Source organism: Sminthopsis crassicaudata, chromosome 1, assembly GCF_048593235.1.
Source record: "Sminthopsis crassicaudata isolate SCR6 chromosome 1, ASM4859323v1, whole genome shotgun sequence".
Classification (NCBI taxonomy): Eukaryota; Metazoa; Chordata; class Mammalia; order Dasyuromorphia; family Dasyuridae; genus Sminthopsis; species Sminthopsis crassicaudata.
The window spans coordinates 115749886-115774183 of record NC_133617.1 but is presented as its reverse complement, the minus strand read 5'-3'; the positions used below and the strand labels follow the sequence as shown (position 1 = coordinate 115774183).

General features: G+C 34.8%; 1 protein-coding gene across 1 annotated transcript in view; it reads left to right on the top strand.

The window, feature by feature from the left end:
• The window catches only part of COLEC10 (collectin subfamily member 10), a 50769-nt gene extending 26796 nt beyond the window's left edge, over positions 1–23973 (top strand). Inside the window, exons 2-6 of the mRNA XM_074266558.1 lie at positions 9010–9081; positions 11491–11562; positions 16549–16602; positions 18995–19090; positions 23392–23973. Of these exons, the coding sequence (XP_074122659.1) occupies positions 9010–9081; positions 11491–11562; positions 16549–16602; positions 18995–19090; positions 23392–23780 (683 nt within the window). The 3' untranslated portion in view covers positions 23781–23973. The remainder of the gene's footprint in view (positions 1–9009; positions 9082–11490; positions 11563–16548; positions 16603–18994; positions 19091–23391) is intronic.
• The last annotated feature ends 325 nt before the right edge of the window (positions 23974–24298 follow it).

Genomic DNA, 24298 nt, shown 5'->3' with positions numbered 1-24298 from the left:
AGAGAGAGAGAGAGAGAGAGAGAGAGAGAGAGAGAGAGAGAGAGAGAGAACCTCATATATGACTTAGTTCTATAAAACATTTTGTTCAAAGAACTAGGAATATAGTCATAGAAGAGTGATGTCAAACACAGTCTATTGCTCTATGCAACAAGAATGGCTCAGCGAGATTAAATGTAATTTAGAAATGTTTTTAAAATAGAATAGGTAATAATAGTATGGGTTTTCTAAATCAATGAACAGTCTTCAGGGACTTTTAACTATGGGTTAGTGGTCCTGTTTCTATTTGGGTTTAATACTATTGCCCTAAAGAAGAATTCAGAAGGATGTCAGAGGAGTTTTCTAGGGATGTCATAGTTTAAAAAAATTAGATGTTTTATTTTGTTTTTTCATTTTTTAGTCCCAGAAGGAAAAAATAGAGCAATGGATGAAAGTTACAGTGGGAAAAATTTAGACTTCATGTAAGGAAAAACTTTCTGATAGAACCATCCCAAGGTTGCCTTTTGAGATGGGTCCTCTTCTGGGAGATCTTCAAACAAAGGTTGGATGGTGACTGGTAAGGGAAATTATGGAGGTAATTGTTAATCAATTAAGAATAAGGCTAGATGAACTTTGAGATCACTCTCCACTCTAAGATTTTATGATTCTGAAATGAGATCTCCAAGAGAAAAAATATATATCACCTTTTGCCATTTAGATGAACTGAATCTTTTACTGTCTTTTATTGTAGCTCTGTGTGTGTGTGTGTGTGTGTGTGTGTGTGTGTGTGTGTGTGTGCACGCATGCCATACCTTTTCATACTAGGTTGTAAATTATAAGGTCTAACACATCTTTTTATCCCCTGCAGCTTCTAATATAAATGACTGCTGAATATGTATATGGAGAACAGACATCTAGGACTGAATCCTGGCCAATGCTCATATAATTGAAAAAAAAAAAAAAAGAAACTAGTCAAATAAGACATTTAAATATGGATTGGATTATTAGAGAATTATAAAAGCAGTTTGACAGTTAACAACAATAGGAGAGAGTTTCAAGAATGACAGAGTAGCTTTCAGAGTTAATATTTCAGAGAAATTGTAGTGAATGACTAAAAGAGACCTGAGTGATAACCTCAGGAAATGAAGTTCAGAGGAAATAGATGGATAGAGTATTTATTAAGCCTTTGCTGTGTACCAAGTACTATACTAAGCTCTGGGGATACAAATATAAACAAACAAGTCCATTCCTACTAGAGGTGTGCAGGACAAGCTTTTGCAGACTACTGAGAACCAATTTTTAAATTTTCTATGTAAATTGAATCTTGAAAGATTCAAATGCTACAAATCAACATTTTTATTTTTTTAATTGTCTAAATTTAAGAAAAGGAAGGGGGAATGTTGATAATGCACACTAAATTTTAAAATATTTTTCATACTTCTTTTTCAAGAATTACATTATTACATATTTATCAACACAATCCTGAGTCCAGCCCTAAAAGAACTTACATTCTAAAGGATGAAGACAACAAATAGGTGTGATGTTCTTGTTTGGTTTTCTGGAGGTCTTGGGACCAGCCTTCGTTTCTGTTCAGTAATCACCACAAGCGTAGCCAGGTGTTAAAGTCCAAATCGTTTATTATCTCCTTCACAATCTTGTCTCCTTTCCTGGGACCTGGGCTAGCTTTCTTAGAGGCCTTCCGGAGTTTTGGTTTCAGTGGAGAAGCTAAGGAGGAGAGCCCTGCCACCAAGGTCATGTGACATGGTATGAATGAATCTATCTCTGAGTTCCCAGGATTGTGCTTCAGCCTCCAGTCTGCTTGTCTTCTCTGGCTCTCACTCTGGCTGAGTTTGTCCCAATTTATATGCTTTCTTACAGTTATGTTATCATAAGTATGAATCTTGTAGAATTATATTAAATACTAAGCACATGTACTGAACTAGAGAACTATTAAGTACTATGCCAAACTAGATAACCATTGTCTTTATCAGTTCCACTGATTTAACACTTTGTAAGAATCCTTGTTTCATAGTTCTGGCCCATAACAAATAGGGAATGATGAAAATTTAAATTTGAGAGGAGGAAGGATAACTATTTCAATGCACAAGGAGGAATTAGAGAGTCTAGGAAAGAATGAATTAAAATGCATGGGCAAGATTGTTTCTGGGGAAAGTGTTCTGGGAAAGATAAAGGAGGAAATGCCAAGGGCTGAGATTTCCTAGTTACAACATGGCAGGCTAGGAGAAGAAGGTAGAATCTGTGGAGAGTCAAGAAGAAAATGAGATGAAACATTGGCTAGAGTCTCATCTCATTTGGTCCCAGGGATTGAATGAAGTACCCAAGAATCAAATGATAAAGATATTTGGAAGTGAATAGAAGGAAACAAAAGATTATACATAATGACTTCAGTAAGGAGAAAGGAAGTTAGATTTATGACTTGAAAATAGTAATTTACAATATCCATTATGTAATATAATCTAGTGAATTGGCAAGACATTAAGTAGAAATGTGTGTGAGGGTGGGGTAGTCCAGTTCAAATTAAGTAGCCAATAATAAATAGACTAGTTGATCAGTGGAATAGGTTAGATTCACAAGACAAAACAGTCAATAATTACAGCAATCTAGTGTTTGACAAACCCAAAGACTCCAACTTTTGGGATAAAAATTGCTGGGAAAAATGGAAATTAGTATGGCCAAAACTAGGCATGGATCCACACTTACCACCATACACCAAGATAAGATCAAAATGGGTTCATGATCTAGGCAAAAAGAATGAGATTATAAATAAATTAGAAGAACATAGGATAGTTTATTTCTCAGACCTGTGGAGAAGGAAGGAATTTGTGACCAAAGAAGAAGTAGAGATCATTATTGATCACAAAATAGAAAATTTTGATTATATCAAGTTAAAACTCTTTTGTACAAACAAAACTAATGCAGACAAGATTAGAAGGGAAGCAATAAACTGGGAAAAACATCTTTACAGTTAAAGATACTGATAAAGGCCTTATTTCCAAAATATATAGAGAATTGACTCAAATTTATAAGAAATCAAGCTATTCTCCTACTGATAAATTTCATCATCTGAAAATTGTCTGTTCATATGAAAGGATATGAACAGACAATTTTCAGATGATGAAATTGAAATTATATCTACCCATATGAAAAGGTGTTCCAAATCATTATTGGTTAGAGAAATGCAAATTAAGACAACTCTGAGATACCACTACACACCTCTCAGATTGGCTAAGATGACAGGAAAAGATAGTGACAAATGTTGGAGGGGAGGTAGGGAAGCTGAGACACTGATGCATTATTGGTGAGTTGTGAATGGATACAACCATTCTGGAGAGCAATTTGGAAATATGATCAAAAAGTTAATCCAGTAGGGTTACTACTGGGCTTATATACCAAAGAGATATTAAAGAAGGGAAAGGGATCTGGATGTGCCAAAATGTTTGTAGCAGCCCTTTTTGTAGTGGCTAGAAACTTGAAACTGAATGGATGCCCATCAATTGGAGAATGGTTGGGTAAATTGTGGTATATGAATGTTATGGAATATTATTGCTCTGTAAGAAATGATCAGCAGGATGAATACAGAGAGGCTTGGAGAAACTTACATGAACTGATGCTAAGTGAAATGAGCAGAACCAGGAGATCATTATACACTTCAACAACAAGACTATATGAGAATCAATTCTAATAGACATGGCTCTCTTCAACAGTGAGAGGATCCACATCAGTTCCAATTGATCAATAATGAACAGAACCAGCTATACCCAGTGAAAGAACACTGGGAAATGAGTGTGGACCACAACATAGCATTTGCACTCTTTCTGATATTGTTTGCTTGCATTTTTGTTTTTCTTCTCAGGTTATTTTTACCTTCTTTCTAAATCTGATTTTTCTTATGTAGCAAGATAACTGTATAAATATGTATACATGTAGTGTATTTAATATATAATTTAACCTATTTAACATATATGGGGCTACCTGCCATCTAGAGGAGGGGGTGAAGGGAAGGAGGTGGAAAGTTGGAACAGAAGTTTTTGCAAGGGTCAGCGTTGAAAAATTATACATGCATATGTTTTGTCAATAAAAAGCTATTTTAAAAAAGAAATGAAATATCCAAAAATTTTAATCTGCCATGTCAGCATGTTTTTGTGGTCATCCAATAATACTGCCACAGAAGGGCCAAGAGTAGGGAATAATGTAGTAGTTGGAATGATTGGTAGAAGATGAATGCAGTAAAGGATTCTAAGGTATTAATAAGGGTTGCCTTTAAGTGAATGATCAGAATTTGGTGCACTTAAAAATGCACTAATTAGGTGATTTGGAAGGGTGTAGAGATTATAGGTTCCAATCAATGCCAAGATCCTGTTTGGTTCCTATGCTGCTGATATGGACCAGTGAATGGATATGTTCCTTCTTCATTCTTCTTTGTTCTACTTGGAACCAAGAAGTTCAAAGAAATGTGTTAATGAGGGTTCGAATAGGCAGGCAGTAAACAGACACTTGCTTAGTGTCAGCTGTGAGGTTGATGGGGAAAAGCTTGGCAAGCATGATGTCATGTGATGGTATCAACAAGGAAAACATAAGGAGGGTGGTAAACAAAACAAAACAAAACAAAGCCCCGATTATTTGACAATGTTAGTACAGGAGGTGAGGCACAGTGGATAGAATATCTTCCTGAGTTCAAATTTAGCTGTAGACACTTAGCTGGTTATCCCTAAGCAAGTCACTTAACCCTGTTTGCCACACTTTTCTTCCTCTGTAAAATGAGTTGGAGAAGAAAATACAAACCACTCCAGTATCCCTGTTAAGTAAACCCTAAATGGGGTCACAACAAGTCATTCATGACTGAAAGACTAAACAAAATGGCAAGGATTATGAATTATCAGATGAAGAATGGTGGCATTTCAATATTCTAGAACTGGTATTTGCAGAATTGCCATTGCTACATTGAGACTCTGGTAATAAAAAAAAAATGAAGGGGAATGCAAACTCTCTGACATTTTAGATAGGAAGTAAGTCCTAAATTTCTATTTTCAGACTTCAGGATTTCAGTCTTGTTTCAGGACTTGAAATCCTCTGTGCTATGAGTTCAAATATTTTTGCTGGAAATGGTACAAGGTAATTTGACTACATGTCCCTTGATCTTAAATAACTTTAGAGCTAACCTTCACCAAAAATTGCACTCAGACAGATTTGATTTTGACTCACCCTATGAGCTTCCTTTCAGGGTCCACAGCATGTGCCTATCCATATTTGCAATCTTAACTCTGTTACTTAAGCTCAGGAATTTATTTCTACAATTATAATATTATGGGCAGGGACTAGAAAATAGAATTACAAAGTAGTCTTCAAATCCAAGGCCTCTAAACTGAGGCACTGTGAGACTGGAATTTGGCCAAAGTTGCCCAGATACTAATTTAGATGATCTCTAAGGCCTCTTCCTGCAATATTTGTTCTAAGCTACTTAGAGTCTGCTTCCTTTTTCTTAGGTTACTTTTTCTCTCCTTCCTGGGGGTATTTGCATTTTAATTTATTCAAACATATGGTCATATTTTAAATCTATGAATTGTCATAAACATGAGCATTCAGTCTGAAATTGTCAAAATCCAAATGAATGAATCTCAGAGAAATTTCAAGAACCATATAACTGTTTGTGGATAAATCTTAATCATGGAAACTTGGCTGACTTCTTAGATTTTTGTCTAGCTTCCTCAATAACTATGAGGATTTTTTCAATTCCTTTTTGTAATTACATATCATTTTAGTATTAAGAAGACAAAAGATAGGTGGTGATCAATCTTTTTCAATGGTCTTTCCAAAAACAAAAACAAAAACAAAAACAATGTTTCTTAATGAACAGCACTAGATATGAAATGAAAATGACCTGGATTCAAATTTTACCTAAAACACTTAACTAGCTATGTGAACCTGGACTCATCACATAAATTCTCTGAACTTCAAAGTCCTTTTCTGTAAAACAGGAATGATAATAATGCTTCTCACATAGGGTTAGAATAGATTCAAATGAGATTATGTTTGTACCCTGCATTACAGATCTGAAAAGACTTTTTTTTTTTTAATGGGAGTTGTCAAGCAGACTAAACTAACCTCTAACTTGTGGGTGGCCAAAGCCAAGCAGAGCAAGCTAGAGACTGGAGAGTTAAGAATCAAGCAGAAGTTTAATTTCAAAGTGAGGGAAATAGCTTGGTAGCAAAGAAGCATATGTTAAGAGCCCACTCCTAGGAGAGGGGGAATCAGCTTTAGTGTGTCCAAATCTCAATACTTCAACTGATGGCTTTGCTGTGAGCTTTTGCTGACAATGAGGGGTAACAGCAACAATGTGACAAGTTTGATTCATAGCAAGGCTTCATAGACGGATCATGGATATATTGGGTGCTAGTCTGAGCTCAGAGAATACCTGATGTGGGTCAAAATAATGCAATAATTATATGAAACAATTCTGGGATTTTGCTGTGGCTGAGATCAACCCACTGCAAAGGATTGTTGTTATGCCAAGCTTGGGACAGGAACTTAGCTATGGAAAACAGAGTATCCCTAATATCTTAACAGAGTTGATATTAAACCAAATCAATTCACAATGAAATAAAGTGGATTTAAGTCTGATTCAAAATGACATAACAGAATCCATGCATGTGAAAGTTAGTTTAAAAAATAGTTGTGCATTTGGAGAAAATTATCCAAAAGGGAAATATAAGTTAGCTGTGCTCTGTGCTCAAATTCTTAGAGAAAGATCCTTAAAGAAAGTTCTTAGCCTGAGGGAAGGGAGAGATTTGTGTCCCTAGGAGTGTATGTGCATTAAAATGAGTTCATCCTATTTTACAGTTTTTTACTTAATTTTTTGATCCAAGTAGCTATTTTTAATTTAGGAAAAGGGAACCTCAATTGCAGGAATTTTGCAATGAGACATTATTCAAAGGATAAAAATGGTGTACTTACTGTGCTTTTTGCTTTTTCAAAGCATACTTTTTTAGGTTTTATAGGTTGGCAAGTGTCCAGGCTGAAATGATCTAGGAGTAAGATTAAAGACAAGGCTCTTTGGCTTTGAGTTGTAGCCTACTTATTGACATAGGATTATGGGCCAAGCTGGAGCATCCCAACTGTTTTTTTTTTTTGTTTGTTTGTTTGTTTGTTTGTTTTGTTTTGTTTTTTTAACTTTGTCACCATAATAAACTAATGCTGCCACCCTATGTTGACAAATTCCAATTATAACCTAAGTACATATGTACAACCTCATCCTCAAATGGCTCTCTTAGTTATACATAATAGCACACCAGCTGTGGCTCAAGGTATAGGGAGATGGGAAAGAGGCAAAGTTCTTATGAATTATGAGGAAGAAGTTGTATTAATATTCTCAATCACCTTTTTTTAAAACTATATGATTTATCTTTGAACCAATCTGATTTTCATACATATACACACACATACACACACACACGCACACACACACACACATATGTGTATAATAGATTTTTTTCTCTAAGTGATAACTATTAGCTAGGTGATAAAGCAAATAGACTACTGGACCTGGAGTTAGGAAATTCTTCTTCCTAAGCTTAAAACTGGTTTCAAACAATTACTATCTGTGTGACTCTGGACAAGTCATTTAACTGTTTGCCTCAATTCCTCATTCATTAAATGATCTGGAGAAGGAAATGGCAAACCACTTCAATATTTCTGCCAAGAAAACCTCTTGAAGAGTCATATAAAACTGAAATAACAATTTAACAACAAAATAGTCAATTATCAATGACAAAACACTGCAGGCACCACAATCAGGTCTTCATCGCCTCCCATTGCAATGGCCTCCCAATTGTCTCTCTGCCTCAAGTCTCTCTCTACTTCAAGTCTTCCTTTACAGGACTGCCAAGCTAATCTTCCTGAAGTGCAGAACTGATCATTTTGACTGCTTTACTAAGTTTACTCCATCAGCTTCCTTTTGCTTCTATTGCTCAATCTCCTGTTGAGATTCCAAAACATTTCACAGATTGGCCCCAACCTATCTTTCCAGTCTCATTATCAATTACTCACTTTACAATTCTATCCTTTTGAAGTATCAAAATTACCTTCTTGCTGCTCCTCACAAAGAATCCTATACCTCCTATCTCTGAACCTTTGTACTGGCTCTCTGGAAAGCTTTCCCTCCCCTTCTCTGATTCACAGAATGACTTCTTGAGTTCCTAGTACAATGCCTGGCATATAACAGACTTTTAATTAATGCTTGTTGATGGGTTGTCAACCACTTATTATGAGATAAAAGTCAATCTCTAATGCTACCACTTAAGGCAATGCACTAATGAATGTACTGTCCTTGTTCTGTCCTCTGCAAAACAAACAAAAAACAAAAACAAAAACAAAAACAAAAAGCAGCACAGATTCAAGAATCTTTCAGGGACAATTCCCTGCCAAAGATCATAGGAGCATAGATCTAGACCCAGAAGAGGTCTTAGAGATGATCAAATCCAATCCCCTCATTTTATCAATGTAGAAGGAAAGTAGTCATTCTCAAATTTAGGAGGTTGAAGGCCCCGGTTCTAATTCTGTTTCAAAGTACATGACTCAATTCAACAAGCATGTATTAAGTACCTACTAGGGATGCAGACTGTCCAGTGGTAGGTATGTTGTTAAAATGTTGACTTTAGGGAGAAATAAAGACTAATAAACTGGGGTTCTTCCTTTAATGTGATTTAGCAGCTTGTGTGTGTATTTTTTTTTACCATTAGCTCTTCCTGAGCTACAATAAAAGTTGAAAGGGGATGTTATAATTAAAAGAAAAAGATGCTACAAGTTTCCTCCCTTTCTGTGCTATTTAAACATGAGTATGCATAGACGAACACACACACACACACACACACACACACACACACACACACGGATACATATACTCATTTCATTAATGCTGAATGCTTTCCTAGAATGAATAATAATAATAATTCTGAGACACAATTGATTGTGTTGTTATTTGAACTGCTCCCCATATCTTATTTTTTGTTCCTAAAGGAGATGACGGTGAGAAAGGAGAAAAGGGAGAGGAGGGAAAGCATGGAAAAGTGGGTCCCATGGGGCCAAAAGGTAGGTAAGAAGCTTGTTGAAATTTATACTGTATCTTCATGAGCGTTTCCCTCTTTCCCTGCTGAGCATGTCAAACAGTATGTCCTTTGTATGGGAAATTAGTTGCTTTCATAAAGCACTTTACCACAGAGATGCATAAAATGTGTTACTAACGTGAATTAACTCACCATCCAGTATCCCTGGGAGAGTTCCTAACAACAAGGCTCTAATCCATTTCTCCACCTGTATCCTTGGTGATGGCATGAGTGAAACTCTTCCCCAGGCCTCTCTGTGGGACACAGAGACCTTAGAATCCCTAAGGACCAATATGGGCTTAGGGAGTATTTTGAAAAGTTCAGAGTCTGGTTCTTCTTCCTTATCCAGATCATGAAGTAAGAAATGAAGGGGTGAAGGAATAACTTTTTCCATATTTCTTCGTTTATCATCAAAACAGGCTGCTTTCTTCTGTTCCCCTTGCATTCTTATTCTTGGTAGAATAAAAAAAAACCCTTCTGGAATGTTTACATGATAGCACAAAGTTTACAAGGGTTGACAAGAATCCTAAATGGGGAAGCTTCTTTAAGCATCTAAACCCCAAAATGATACACACATACACACATATGTAGATATAGATATCAATGGATAAATATAGAACAGAAACATACACATGCATACATATATATGAATATATGATACCCATATTAAATCTACAAATACATATGAGACAGAGTGGGAAAAGAGAGGGAAATAGGAATAGAAAGGGGCAAGAAAGAGGGGAAGAGAGAGAGTGAGGAAGAAGAAAGAGGGAAGAAGTTAAATTAGAGCAGAAGGAGAAAGAAGGGGAAGAGGAGGAAGAGAAGATAGGAGAAAGTTGAAGAATGAAGAGAGAGGGGAGGAGAAAGGAGGAAAGTGAAGAAAAGAGAGATAGTGAGGAGAGAGAGAAGGAGAGAGGGAGAAAGAGAAAGAAGAATATATAGAGAGAGACAGAGAGGAAGAGGGAGGGAGGAAGAAAGAGGAGAGAAGAAAAAATAGGAGAGGGGAGAGAAAAGAAGAGAGAGAATGGTGTGAGGGAGGGAAGGATGAGAGAGTAGGATAGAAAGAGGAAGAGAGAAAGAACAAAAGCTTTGGAGTCAAGGACTCTGAAAGCAGTGGAGGACTATGTTCTAGGTCAGAGCTGCTGTCCAACAACATAGATTTGGTTTTTTCTTGCTATCATCCTTATATTTCAATGGAGAAGAAGAAGAATAGTACAAGGACACATTGCCCAAAGTATAAAAGTGGACAACCATGAATCAAAAAGTTGTTCTTTTAAAAGCATCCCACCCACCCCTTCTAAAGCTTCCTTATGCTTTCAGAGATGTAGGCCAAAAAGATCCAAGTTAAAGAATAAGGAAGGGCAAAGGCTTTGATGGTTTGGGGCCCTGGCCTGTTTGTTGATACAGGCATAGGTGTTGAAGTGGAACATCCATGCTCTTTAGTTAACACTTTGTCACCATAATAAGCTGGTGCTGTCACCGCATGCTGATGAATTCCAATCATAAACCACCAGGTTTCAGCCTCATCCCCAGGTGGTTCACTTGGCTGCATATAACTCCACTCCTGCTGTGGCATAAATGTGTGGGGAAAGGGGGAAGAGTCAGAGTTCTTATGAATTGATGCAAAAAAAAAGGCATATTAACATCTTTCTCAGTCATCTTAAATAAGTTCAAGCCTATTCTGGTCCCCACTTCCTTAGAATGAATTATCTGTGTGATTCTGGGCAAGGGAATTAGCTTCTCTAGTTCCAGTTTTCTTATCTATAAAATACAGGGGTTAAATAATTGACTTCTAATGTCTAAAATTGTTTCAGATTTAAAATTCACTGATTCTATTCCTATAACCCTCTAGTGTGATACTTGTAAAAAACTCATATTAAAATATATAGCATATAATGTCATGTTGTATATAATAGCTAGTTATTATCGTAAATATTTTCAGAATTCATTTTAAAGATAAGAATTAAATGAATCATAAGAAGTAAAATTGTCTCATGGTCTAAACCTTAAACAAGTTATAAAAGCTGGATCATAATAGAACATGCAAATTCTAAGATCCAGCACCTTATTTAAAATGAATCTTGGGTGATGCTTTCATTATGTAGTAAAAGTAAATTTTTCCTACAATTGTCTATTTAGATCACACGTAAAACAACTTTTTAAAACCATCATGTCAGTGTCTTTCAACATTTAATAATGAAATATAAATACATATATATGTATGTGTGTATATAAAAATTAATATTGCATGATACATCAAATTATACATATATATAGAATACATTTTGCTATTTTCTCTAAGTGTTTTTGTTTATTTCATATACCTTACAGAACTAACAATTATTTCACAAATTTTATTTTTAAAAATAGCAAATATAATATGGTTTGATTTTAGGAATGAAAGGAGAACCGGGTGAGATAGGAGACCAAGGTACCCTTGGCAAAATTGGACCAATTGGTGGGAAGGGTAAGTCATATTGTCTTATTTCCTATTGCCATTTCAATACAAATTAAATATGAAATTGTAGTTATTTTCTTGAGGATTTTTTGCCTTGCTTTTTGTGATTTTGAGTAATTAAAATCATATCTATTATTTTTAAAGTTTTTACTGTTTGGCTGTACCTTAGTTTTCCCCCAAAAAATAAGAAGTATGCTATGTGGTCTCTGAAAATTCATGATTTATCCTAATCAAGATTGCTGGAAAAAGATAGAAGAGTCTGACATATATGTCAGAGGAAGGGTATACTATCATCCCAACTAGAAATAACTGTACCTTCAATAATAGGGCATGTATCAATTTGGTAACAAAACTGGGACTAGAACCAGAGACTTCCATTAGCAAATCTGATTTTCTTTTTCTATACCATGCTCTTCCTTTCAATCAGTGGCAAGCTCTTCATCAATAGAAAATTATTTATATTGCATTCATAATTAACTCATTATACTACTCACCACAACAGGTCTTCTAAATCGTTTCATTCTTCCTCAAACCTCCTTCTATAGCTCTTATTTCTCTTATTCTCTCCAATAAGAATCTTGCTAAACATTCATTGAAAAAGATGGGTCCATTCTCTTCCTTATTGCAAAAGTCAATGAACATTTATTAAATCCTAACTATATGCTAGTCATTGTGCTAAGTAAATAAAAAATAAGGGAAATGTATTTGGAGAAGAAATTTTTCAAGGGGCTAGAAGTCAAACTAAAATATTTGTGAATTCAATATGGATAGATGAATAAGTAGAAGAAGGATATTATTAAACTGGGGAATATTCAGAGGAGATGGAACCAGAATATCCAGAGGAGAGGGTACATCCAGGATGATGAAGAGCCTTGATTCCATTTCATAAAAGGATGGAGTAAAGGGACTTGGAATGTATAGCTTCAAGAAGAGAAGATTCAAGGAAAACATGATCGTTGTATATGAAGGATTCTCATGGCGAAAGAGTTGTTCTATTTGGCTCCAGAGGGCATAACCAGTAAATATAGGTAGGATCTATAAAGAGGCAAATTAAGACTTAATGGAAATTGGAATTATTCAAAAATGGAATGGCTTATACAAGAGATTACAGGATCACAGACTTAGAGCTGAAAGTACCTCAGAGGTCAACTTGTCCAAAACTTTCAATTTAGAGTTGAAAAAACTGAAGCTTAGTGAGGTTCTGGGTTGTCCAAGGTCATCTAAGAAGTTAAGTGTCAGAAACAGTATTTGAACTAAGTTCCCCGACTCTAAAGCCAGAGCTCTTTCTACTCTGCCATATTGGTGGGCTTCTTCTCATTGGAAGTCTGTAAGGAGTGTCAAGATGCCCCCTGATCAGGAATGTCATAATGTCAATTTCTTTCTAGATGTGAGTTGTAATAGATGCCTCTTGAGATCCATCCAAGCTCTCAAATTCTGTAGTGCTAGAGTAATTTCTCTCTATTCACCTAACATAAGAATTCCTAATCTTTATCTACCAGCAAACAATAAACTACTATTTTGAGGTGTATACTCCTCTGATTTCTATATTCTTTATTATCATGATCAGATATAGGCTTTTCAAAAGTCCTTCCCTCAGTGCCAGCCCCATCCAACATCAGTTTTTATCAGAAGGCAATAGGGTTCATCTCTTTCAGACATGTCACGAAAATTTATGAGTATGTGCTGGGATGCAAAAGAATAAGGAACACTATTCTAGCCCTCCCTATACTAACTTCATTTTTAATCTGTTCTTTGAAATTTATTACCATCATTTTCTCCATAGCCCTCCTAAATTTTTCATTAACTCAAATTAATCTCACCTTTCAGGGCTGACCTTAATATTGCCACTTCCCATGGCAAGGTAGCTTTCTGGACATTAATATTTCATTTTAAGAATAGGTGGGGGGGATTTGATTTACTACAAGTAGGCACAATAGTGTGGTCAAATAAATGTTATCACTTAGTGTAAATAATGCTTTTTTATTAAATATGCTGTCATTCTCTTCTTTCTCTTCCTCCATCTCTCTCCTGTAGGTCTTCAAGATCAAGTACAGCATAGAAATGCTAGATTTGTTGTATAATTTGGAAGTCAAGAGAGGAAATGGAGGGATAGAAGAGAGAAGGGAATAAGCATTTATATATACAATCTATATACTATGTGCTAGCTTCTTATGCTAAGAGCTTCTTAGAAATATTTCATTTGATTTTTCACAACAACTCTGGGAGGTAGGTACAATTATTAACCCTATTTTTCAACTGAGGAAACTGAAGCAAATAAAAGTGAAGTGATTTGCTTCACTTTGAAGTGATATAACTAATAAGTATCTGACACCAGATTTGAACTCAGATTTTTCTAACTCTGGCCACACACCACTAGCTGTCTCTAAGTCAAATATTATTAGGTTCAAATCCTGCCTCTGAAATTACTAAATCATTTTCCCTCTGTGAATTAATATCAGTTTTCTCATCCATAAAATGGGGAGAATAATACATGTAGTTTTTGTCTCACAAGTTATTGTGAAGTCCACTTGAGATAATGTAACTAAAAGGTTTATGTAAACTCTAAAGAACAATACAAATTTCACCTGTTATTGTTGGTATCCTGAAAGTCACATAATCTCTAATTCTATTTCTTTTTCAGTAAATTGGGGATAATACTGCTTATTTTTCAGGAGATGTGTAAGAAAAGTGAGAACAACAGAACTTAAAACTTAGATTTCTAAATTGTTACTGAATTTATTATCAAACTTACTAGGTGACTTCACACATTACTCTTAATCTCAGCTCAGCTTTAAATTGCCTATCAATCAAGATAAGAAAAGGTCAGAGAAATTTAGTTAGGGATACTATGACTAATCAAAACTCTTTCAGGGCCTCAGGAACAACAAAAAAAGTTTCCTTTGAATTGAAGATGCTACTTTCCAAGCCCAGTTCAAGTTCATGTACTCCCATCAACTATCTGTTCAAATACTTTCTCTCCTCTTCACTTCTATTACAATTACTATATATCCAACTCATTTTGTCATGTGACAGACATTGAGATTCATCTTCTCTTTCAGGTGTATTTATTTGTCTTGTCTACCAAATAAAAGTGTGAAGGCCTTGAGGGCATCTTTTGTGGCACCTAGCACAGTGCTAGGCAGGTAATTCTCAAATATTTATTGCATAGTAATCCATAAATTGAAATTCCACAAAAAGTAGAAAAGACTTAAGCAAAATTAAAAGTTAAGTTTTAGTTCAACCCTGACCTTGGACAAGGAACTTCATCTCTAGTAGTGTTAAAAGTCCCTTCATTGTCGGAACTATTGATGTAGAATATCTCATATATTGTCAGATATAACTAATCTATGTTTGATATTTACTATTCTGCTTTAAAAAGAGAATTTTTTACTTTTTTATATAAAAGAAAATTAACTGAGTAGAATTTTTTTCAGGAAATGAATGTGATTTTAAACCAAAATGTAAAATTTAAAATTGAATTTCTGAATTGTTAGTGTTGATGGTAGTGAAGCATTGGAAATTGAGGGGATGCTTATAAATTGGGGAATGGATGAAAAAAGTTGGGGTATATGACTGAGATCGAATATGATTATACTACAAGAAATGACAAGAGGGACAGTTTCAGGGGGAAAAAAACAAAAAACAAAAAAAAAGCAAAAAACATGGAAAGCCCTTATGAAGTAATGCAGAACAAAGTGAGCAGAGTGAGATCATTTTACACAGTAACAACAATATTGTAATGATAACCTTAGCTACTTTGATCAATACTATAATTCAAAATAATTCTGAAGGGCTAATGATGAAAAATCTCATACACTGCAGGAGAGAGAATTGATAAACTCTGAATGCTAATTGAAATATTTTTTCTCTATTTTTCTTCCTTTTTTGTAATATGACTAATATGGAAATATTTTTGCATAATTTTACATGTATAATTAATATCATATCACTTGCCTTCTCAATGGGTGGGGAAAGGAATAGAGGAAGAAATCTGGAACTCAATTTTTTAAATGTTAAAAATAAATAACAAATTAGAAAAAGAAACAGTAGTGTTAATTGAACCCTTTGACAGTATGTTCAATATTTTTTTCCTTTCATTCATTAGTGACAGCTTACATTAATCATTTACATCTACATAACTCTTTATTGTTACTAAGCTTTTTTAGATATTTCAATTCATATTGAGATAGGCCTGAACCTGTGATTTCATTGATTCACAGAATTCTCCTACAAAAAACATTTCTCTCTACCAGGACAGTCTGGTACTTTCCCTATAACTTAATCTTAAAAGTTGGCTACAATACTAGGCAGTTCAGTGACTTGTAAGATAAACTAATTCAGAATATTTCAGTTATGGGACTTGAATTCAGTTGTTTCTTGATCTAAAATCAGGTCTCTATGCATTGCAGTGGTGCTGACTCTCATTCATGTCTGCTTCTAAACAATCTTTTTCTACTTGCAGATTGCGAAAATAAAGGAAAAATTTAAAACTCTTAGAATATTTCTTTTCAGCAGCCTACTTTCATTGACTTAAGTTATGACATAAAATCCCATGTGTTTGTCTGGTTCTCAAAGGTGAGGCAACACCCAGAAAAATTGGGGATCTAATGAATTTACTGATGCCTTACGGTAGGCGAAATTCTGAAGCACAACTCACTAATTGATCCTCACAGATAATATTCGTCTCTTTTTAAAAAAATCTTAATAGACTCGGTCGAGTTTATACTATCCTGATTATTAGAATCGGATGAAATATAGCAGTAGAGCTACAAAGTGTCCAAACAGTCCATTCTTCATCATTCCATGTGCAAAATAAATAAAATAGCTAAGTGCTTGACTAGTCACATATGAGCACATCATTGTCCAGGACTGATTCAAGAATATAGAGCCAAGAAATTAGCTCCTTAAATATTTCCTTTCCTTCTCTTCATTGGTTGTCTTAAATAATTAATAACTACTTTGCTAAATTTTGGATTTCATTTCATTTTCATGTAGGTGACAAAGGGCAGAAAGGCTTGCCTGGTGCCTCAGGTGGAAAGGGCCGAGCAGGTATGTTATATTTCACTTTCTCTTCATTCTCACCATCTTTCCAGATTCCCGCAGGTTGACACCAATTATTCACTAACAAATGACAAAAAAAGAAGAGAAAATTGAGCATTCTCCTAAAAGTAACACTTTCCTCAGACTGAGTCACCAAGTTTTAATAAGCCAGTGGGGAAAATGGGAACTTTTTCTCTTAGACCATTAGGTGATTTTCCAGACACCAGTGAAATAGAGCAGTGCAATCCACACCTGTCAAGCAAATTGTGAGAGAAGCTATCCCAGACACATCAGGTCAGCAGATTTAGTTATCTAGATAAAGATATTAGCTGGAGTACTCCAGCAGCGCTTTGTTGAGCATGACGCTCCTCAAGAAATTTCATTCAAAGAGCTGCCAGACTTACAGAGGTTAAAGGCTAACCCTGTGATTTCATTGAAACAGAGGTCTTCCATCTGAAGAAATTATTTTTACCATTACAGTTCATCTTTAGTAAATGACTTGTGTACATCATACACCCTTAATTTGATTGAAGTGACTTTTGAATCCAGACTTTCAATCCAACCAGTTCTTTTTCAAGTGTGAATTGAAACCTACTTAAATTAAGGTTTTACTTATCTTACCCTTTGGAACTTTCCCCACTGTTTTCAAAGAGCTCTCCTACTGGGAAGAGACAGTTTTATTAGCAATATTTTTAAGGAAAGGTATCTGGATTGCTTCATTGTAACTTCATCTTTTCCTTCTTGTGGGAGAATAAAGAAAAGTTATAAAATAAACGTTAAGATTTAATTATCTGGGCTACCTGGGGAGGCATTAATAAATGAAACTGACAGATTATTTTAACCAATTATTTTTGCCTCTATTCCATTATTCCATCTCTTCTTCCTACCCCAAAGAGATTTTGTAAAAAGTCATCTAACTGAAAATCCAATATCCAGATATATTCATTAAAATCCCTTCAAGTTTGAGATGGTTAATGCAAAAGACATTAGACTGGCAATCAGCGATACCCAGGATGAGCCACCACTAATCACAGCTTTGCCACTAACCCATTCTGTGACCTTAAAGAAGTTATTTCACATCTGTGATACATAATTTCTATATTACTACCCTGTTACCTAACAGCAGAGTTATAAGGGAGTTGGACAGGAAATAGGTATTTTTTTTGGTGGGATAGATAGGTGTAGGAAAAATTGGGGGTATGGAAGAGTGTCAGGATCATTAAGCCAAATCATTAAGGATCACTAGTCTAGAAGGCAAGATAAGGGAATTTTAAAAAATGAAGTGAACAGAAAAATATAAGATTATGAAATTAGAACAAAAATAATCTCAAAAGAAAAGTTGAATTCTGAGATCCTTGAGAGCTCTAATATATTTTTATTCCACCAAGATTTCCCTACCAGCTCATTTCTTCTTTTACAGAAGATCAACTACTCTAATTTGACTCCATTACCCAACACCTGAGTTACTGCTAGATAAGTATAGTATTTTTTTTTCCTCTGAAAGATTTAACATTATTTATCATTTTATCTAATTTTAGTTTTAGCTACCTTCTTCCTCTCAATCTCCCTAAGGCAGAGAGAGCACTAATAATAAAATACCTCAGTGTAATATCCCTCTCTCTTATCAGTTGCCTTTTCTTAACTGCCTTCTCAATAAAAATACCCAAACACTGCTGATGAAGACAAAGTAAATATTTTTTTAAAGAAAGATGAGCAGATTTTCTCTGTGCTTAGTAATAAAGGTTTCAGGTTCTCATGAGAAAGAAATGAGACAGAAAAAATGAATGGCATAGATAATTCACAACCTAAGTATTTGAATTGACTCCAATTAAACAGTTACACATTTTCAAAATCCTTAAACAACCTCCTAAAAGCCACAATTTTAAAAAAATTAATAAAGTCATCCCAAGATACAGAGAAGATAGTGATAGGACTGAAGTCAGAAAGAACTGTTATATTTGGTATCAGACATTTACAATTATGTGACCTTGACCAAGTAACAATCTCTATTTCCCTTAATCCAATTGAAATATTTTAGTACTGACTAAAATAACTAAATGCAGGAAAGAGGATTTATATTCAATGTACTGAAAAACTTTAAAAATCAAAGTTGGCCAAAAATAAAATGGGCTGCTTCAAGAGATAATGGAAGGCAAAAGCCATTAAGAGAAGTAGTAATGGAAAGAATATTCAAAGTAGAATCACCTGGTAACTACTAAACCAGAAGCAAGTCATTTAACTTAAGCCTCAGGTTACTCAAGTATAAAATGTGAGTAATGATTTCTATGGAACCTCTATATGAGGGTGGTTGTGAAGCATTAATGAGATAATGCTCAAATAAAGCAGTTCTACATATATGTATATTTTTTGGTTTATTCATGATTCCCTGTAAATTACTCAGGTACTGTTTGTGATTGTGGAAGATACCGTAAAGTTGTTGGACAGCTGGATATCAGTGTTGCACGACTTAAGACATCAATGAAGTTTGTCAAAAATGGTGAGTATTTTATGCATTCTTGAATGCTTTCAAACTACACCATAATTTTATTGCCTATTTGCTATGCAAGTCATTAAAGTTGAAAATGGTTTGAATACATTCAAGGCAATGACTTAGTAATTAAGGAAATGCTTGGGTATGGACACTGAAGTCTTCAAAATTCTTCAATGACATGGTTTTGCTTTTATAACAGTACTAAAAGGTGAAATTCTGTATGCCTCAGCATTTTTTTTTTTTTTTGCAAAGTGGCTCCCTTCTAAACTAATGCCCCTAAAAATGAACTCTGGCTACATCACAAAGGAAACCCTTCTTCTATACATCTCAATTAAGACTTCTTGGGTAGTAGCTATGACAAACACTATCATTGAAATATTAGGACTTATTTCAATTTCACCAGTGAGGGGAGAATTGTCTCTCTCAATGTACATCAAAACCCTTCCCTTGTATTTCATGAACTATTATATCTAAAATAAATTCAGCAACTAAATGTGGTGTTTTGGTTCTAATCCTCACTTGGCTATTTCTATGATGATAATCCCTTTCTGGTTACATCCTTTTTTTTTTTTTTTTTTTTTTTTTTGGCTGAGACAATTGGGGTTAAGTGTCTTGCTGTCTTGCCCACTTGCCCAGGGTCACACAGCTAGGAAGTGTTAAGTGTCTGAACCCAGATTTGAACTTCTGTCCTCCTGACTTCAGGGCTGGTACTCTATCTATTCTCCCACCTAACTGTCCCACCCTTTACATTTTGATAAAAAGCCTGCCAGAGTTTTGGTCCAAAGGAATGAACTTAGATGCTATCTTAGAATGCTATCTCTATACCTTTATGATGTAACAGAATGTATGGTTTTGAGAAAATAGTATGTACATTAATATTTGATCACCACAACATAATATTTTTACCTTCTTTATTGTTGCCATTTGCTTGGGTCTTGAGCAGCATAACAAATGTGGAAATATGTTTAGAAGAATTGCACATGTTTAACATGTTCGTGGTTTTTTTCACTTCATTCAGCATCAGTTCATGTAAGTCTTCCAGGTTTTTATGAAATTATCTCCCTTGTCATTTCTTTTTTTTTTAGTTTTTTTTTAATACACTTTATGAATCATGTTGGGAGAGAAAAAAATGGAACAAAAGGGGAAAACCATGGGAGCACAAAAAAAAAAATCAGAAAAAAGCAGTGAATATACCATGTGCTGATTTATATTCAATCACCGCATCATTTCTTATAGAACAACAGTGTTCCAATAAGTCCAGAAAGAAACTGTTGCATACTCTTTGATTTAGCAGTTTCTCTACTGTATCTCAGAGATCATAAAAATGGGAAAAGGACTCACATGTGCAAAAATGTTTGTAGCAATCCTTTTTGTAGTGACAAGGAATTGGAGTCTGAGTGGATGCTCATCAATTGGAAAATAGTGAATAAGTTATGGCATATGAATGTTATAGAATATATATATACATATACATATACATATATATATATATATCATTGAATATATTCAATAAGAAACAATCAGCAGGATGACTTCAGAAAAGCTTGGAGAGACTTGTATGAACTGATACTAAGTGAAGTGAGTAGAATCAAGAGAACTTTATATATGAGCAATAACAGCTCATATGGACAACACTTCAACAATGAGATGATTCAGGCCAATTCCAATAGACTTGTGATGGAGAGAGCCATATGCATGCAGAGAGAGGACTAAGAAAATTCAATATGGATCACAGCTTAGTATGTTCATTTTTTTGTTGTTGTTGAGGTTTATTTGCTTTTCTATCTTGCTCATTTTTTTTTCCTTTTGATCTGTTTTTTCTTGCGCAACATGATAAATGTGGGAATATGTTTAGAAGAATTACACATGTTTATCCTATATGTATTACTTGCTGTCTAAGGAAGGGTGTTGGGGGAAGAAAGGGAGAAAAATTTGGAACAAAAGGTTTTTCAAGGATGAATGTGGAAAAATATCTTTGCATGCATTTTGAAAATAAAAAGTTATTATTAAAAAAAACCAATAGAATTTCATTGCATTCACATGTCACAGCTTGTTCAGTCATTCCACAATGAATGAGATTTACCCCAATTACCAATACTTTGCACAAAATTTCCCCCTGGTTTATGATATCTTTGAGATATAGGTCTGAAAAACACCTATTAAAGGTCTTAAGGAATTTAATCTCCTGAATAATATAACATGGATGCAAATAAATATAAATTGCTTTAAAGACCATTGATAATTGGATGATCAGAGAGGGTTCCTATAAGAGAAGGTATTTTATTTGAATATTGAAAGAAATTAATAATTCTAAGAAATGAAGATATGGAATAATAATGTGATATAAAAATTAAAATATTCAAAAGTATGAAAATAATGATTGGGTAAATAATGAATATTGAAATAGTGAGGTTAGGGTTGGATGCTGTGGGAAATATAATCAAAGATTTGTCTTTGTTTTTTATGATGCTCTTTGGGTCAGAATACATCAAATGTCATAAATTTTTATTTTTGGCCTCTTTCGGACACAGACCTCAATTGTACTTACAATAATAATGCAATGCTACAAGTTGAAGACATGGCTTTAATTTGACTCAAATAGGAAGGAAGTGAATTCAGAAATAATTTCTAAGAAACTTAGACATCAATAATTCCTCCAAAGCATCTTTCACTAGTGAAAATCCTCAATAAAGCTTTCATAGGACATCATATTTCTGTAGAATAGTCTGAAAAAGATTTCTTACATGAACATATAGCTAGAGTACCAGGAATTGGGAAATTTGGGCCTTGAGCTCAACTCTATCATGAACTAGCTGTCTGATTTTTGACAAGCCTTTTAAATATTTTATGCCTTATTATAACCTCCTATAAAATGGGGATAATTATTGCCTCCTTCCTGCTACCCCACCCCCATCCCTGACTACAACTTCCAAGGTACTTTATTAAAAGACATAACAATGGCTTCTATTATTTTTGAGAATACAGTATTTCCTGACATCAAGTTAGGCACTAATAGAGGAACTGTTATATCTACAACCCAGTAATTGTTCCCTAGTGGACTGGGACTTTATATGCCTAACTTTTAAAAGAGCGTGGATTTATGCACTTCAAAAGATTCCATTCCAAATGCAGAAGTCATATCCTAACAATGATGGGGCTGGGGAAACCAGGATAACAAAATAAGCTTTGTATTTTATACTACTATTGTTGAATAGTTTTTCATGTTTGATCCTTCAAGACCTTATTTCAGGATTGTCTTGGCAAATATACTAGAGTGGTTTGCCATTTCCTTCTCTAGGTCATTTTATAGATGAGAAAACTGAGACAATCAGGATGAACTTACTTGTTCAGGGCACATAGTGAGATTTGAACTCATGAAGATTAGTCTTCCTGATTCTAAACCCATTATTGTACCTACTGAGCAGTCTTGTTTTTACATCAGCAGAATAAGAATAACAGTTATATAAGACTATAATTTTTTGCAATTTATACATATTACTTTAATTGATACACAATAAGTCATTCCAGTTTTGAATTCCTTATCCTATGGTTTTATGCATTTGGGTATGATTTGGACCACAATATTAATTCAATTTTTGATACAGGTAGGGATTTGACCACAAAGCTTCCTGGTAGCTCTCTTTTTCATAAACTTGAATGAAAGTGACCCAAGAAGGGAATTGCATTTAGTTCATGGAAGATTTGATATTATTTCTGCTTGTTTATTGTATTTCCAATTCAGATATATATTGGCTCTGTTAAATTCCTTTTTTATTCTGATTTTCTTGCACAGTATAGTAGTAGTAGCAGCAGCAACAGCAGCAGCAGCAGTATTGGCAGAAACAGGTTAGAAATTGGCTGGGGTGAAAGAGAATAGTCCTCTTTAAATGCATGCTCATGGCTTGCTTAAATCTAGACTTATACTCTTGTATCTGGTCAGAAGTGGATACCCTAAGCAATTAACTATAAACCTCACTATTGCTATTGTTTCATTCATTTTGTTTAGTATAGTGCACAGTTGGAATACTGGGTGGGAGGGCTGATGACTGGAATACTATGTGAGAGGGTTCACAGCTAAAGGGCTGGATAGAAAAGTTTCTAGCTAGAAAGCTCAGTAGGAGAGTGAAAGGATAGGAAACCATGAAAGGGAAAACAAAGTAGAATTGTCTTTATTTTTTTAATCATATAAGCAAAGTCTGAGCTGAACAAAACTTCCACCATCAATATTTTATTATTATCATTAATATTATTTGTTTTTGTTCCTTGTCAATATAAGTAAGTCTACTTGTGTTTCTTTCTCTCCAAAGTTATAGCTGGGATTAAAGAAACAGATGAAAAATTCTATTACATTGTACAAGAAGAGAAGAGCTACAGGGAGTCCTTGACCCACTGCCGAATCCGTGGAGGGATGCTAGCCATGCCCAAGGATGAGAGGGCCAATCAAGTCATTGCTAAATACGTCTCAGACAGCGGCTTCTTCAGGGTGTTCATTGGAGTGAATGATTTAGAGAGGGAAGGGCAGTATGTGTTCACAGATAATACTCCACTACAAAACTACAGCAATTGGAAAGAGGGTGAGCCCAGTGACCCCTATGGTCATGAGGACTGTGTGGAGATGCTGAGTTCTGGCCACTGGAATGACACAGAGTGCCACCTCAGCATGTACTTTGTTTGTGAATTTGTGAAAAAGAAATGAGCTTCTGATGCCATTTCTCTGTGGTTGTGTTTGTGACTAAACTTTTTAATAATCTTTTTCCTCAATATGTTTTGATTTTCCCTCCTCCCCCATTGTAAGCAATGTCACGTTGAAGCTTAGCATCTTCGTAACCATTCTCCCCTTTACTGCTTTCAAAAAAAGTTTGTTATTAAATAAAGTCCTCACCAGATAACACGGGCATCTAAGGAGAATTCAGGCTCTTGTGTGAATACAACTTTAGGTTAGAATTTTTTTTTTTGAAATTACTCTTTGTTCCATATCCTACTCAGGGACTTAGAGAAGTTTTATGTAAATAGCCATTGAACTTCCAAGTATTCATTCACTCACACACACACTCACATCACCTCTCACTCAAACTGCTGCAATAGCTTTCTAATAGATCTCTCTTTTCTTATTCTTCCCTCTTCAATCCATTCTCCACACAGCTGCTAAACTAATATTGCTCAAATGACGATATGACCATACTCTCACATTTTTTGAAGTCATTTTTCCCTCTA